This window comes from Octodon degus, unplaced genomic scaffold, assembly GCF_000260255.1.
Source record: "Octodon degus isolate 3935 unplaced genomic scaffold, OctDeg1.0 scaffold00020, whole genome shotgun sequence".
In the NCBI taxonomy this organism is placed as follows: domain Eukaryota; kingdom Metazoa; phylum Chordata; class Mammalia; order Rodentia; family Octodontidae; genus Octodon; species Octodon degus.
In genome coordinates this window covers 528,271-529,773 of record NW_004524596.1, presented here as the reverse complement: position 1 = coordinate 529,773, position 1,503 = coordinate 528,271, and the positions used below count along the sequence as shown (strand labels likewise).

Here is a 1,503-nt window from a genome sequence, read left to right as displayed (position 1 = left end):
ACACACAGCTGGAAAATGTTTTATTATTTTCTAATTTATATAACATTGCTTAGGACCACAAGGTTTTGTTTTCCCATAACTCCTGAATTGGAAGTATCACTTAAAAATATTTACCAATGCTATAAGTACTATCATCTTTCTCCATATTAATGACTTTAATGAATGCCATATCCTTTATATCTCTTGGTCCTTTAGTCAAAAAGATAAACTGAAAGTTTAAATGAGACATTTAGATATTTAAAACTGGTTTTCAAAAGCACACCCACACAAACCAAATCTATGTCAGCAACTCTAATTTAAAAAACACAATTAAAAAACAAATTTAACTTTTTAAATAAAAAAGGTTAATGGCCAAATTAAAGGAAGTGTAAGCATTATGTTTAATATTTTAAATTTTAGGTTATTCAGAAATATATATTGTGAATAATAAGAATTATTTCATAAATATATATGTATAAATATAAATATATATCTACAGGATCTGCAATGCAGGAGTAAATTCTTTAAAGAAAAAAATTGCACTTTAGATTATGGAGATGTTGTCAAATTTACCCTTTAAGTGAACTGTAATTACCAATCCGGGTGCTTTTGGCACAGCCTTTGACACAAAAGCCTGTGAACATTGACACAATCTTAAAAACACAATGCTTTTATATTTTATTCACTGGAATATGAAGAATTAAACAGAATTTAGAATTCTGACTAAAAAATCCCAGATAATTGCAATTGCTTAATTAAATACAAAAAATATTGTTTAAAAAAGACCTTCAACCTACCTTTACATATGAAACATGTAAAATTTTACCACCAATGTTTTCTCCAAGTTCTTCAGCAAGAATTCCCAGCCCACATCAAAGGTAATATTGTCTTTTTCTACTCATGTATGATTTGGGTCACACCCCAGTATATAAGGACAAAAAATAGATGTATAATAAAAAGATTGGATAAATCAGGAGAGGCTTTTTGGTCTTGAATTCTTCACCCACTAACAATGAAGCAGCACTGTAGGCAGCCCAAAACACACCAAACAGCTTAAGAAAGAAAGAAAAAAGACAAAAGGTAGCATATTAGCAAATCAACCTTGAGTAAAAATCATATTCACACTATTTTTAAAACTCAACCACAAATAGTAAAACTTATTTAAGACTGTTAAAAACATTTTCATCTTTACTCTGTTCAACTTCTGTGAATGTAGTCCTTAGATACAATTGAACCTGCCAGGTGTAGTAGCACATGCTGACCATTCCAGCACTCGGGACTGAGGCAGGAGGAGTACCAGAGTTTCCAGGATAGGCTGGACTACATATATAGTGAGTTCAAGGTCAGGGCAAACTACATAGTGAGACCCCCTTCTCTAAAAACAAAACAAAACAAAAAGAAAAACAAACCCTGTGTAATCATAAAAGTTACATAGGATACCTATTAAAAGAAAAGAAGAAACTTGGGCTACTTGCTTTAGTTCTGCTGAACCTAAATTCCTGAGTCTTGTCATAAGCCTTTTCA

General features: G+C 31.2%; 1 protein-coding gene across 1 annotated transcript in view; it reads right to left on the bottom strand.

The window, feature by feature from the left end:
- Positions 1 to 523: 523 nt before the first annotated feature.
- The window catches only part of Yipf4 (Yip1 domain family member 4), a 42,695-nt gene continuing 41,715 nt past the window's right edge, over positions 524 to 1,503 (bottom strand). The window contains exon 4 of the mRNA XM_023711178.1: positions 524 to 613. Within this exon, the coding sequence (XP_023566946.1) occupies positions 524 to 613 (90 nt within the window). The remainder of the gene's footprint in view (positions 614 to 1,503) is intronic.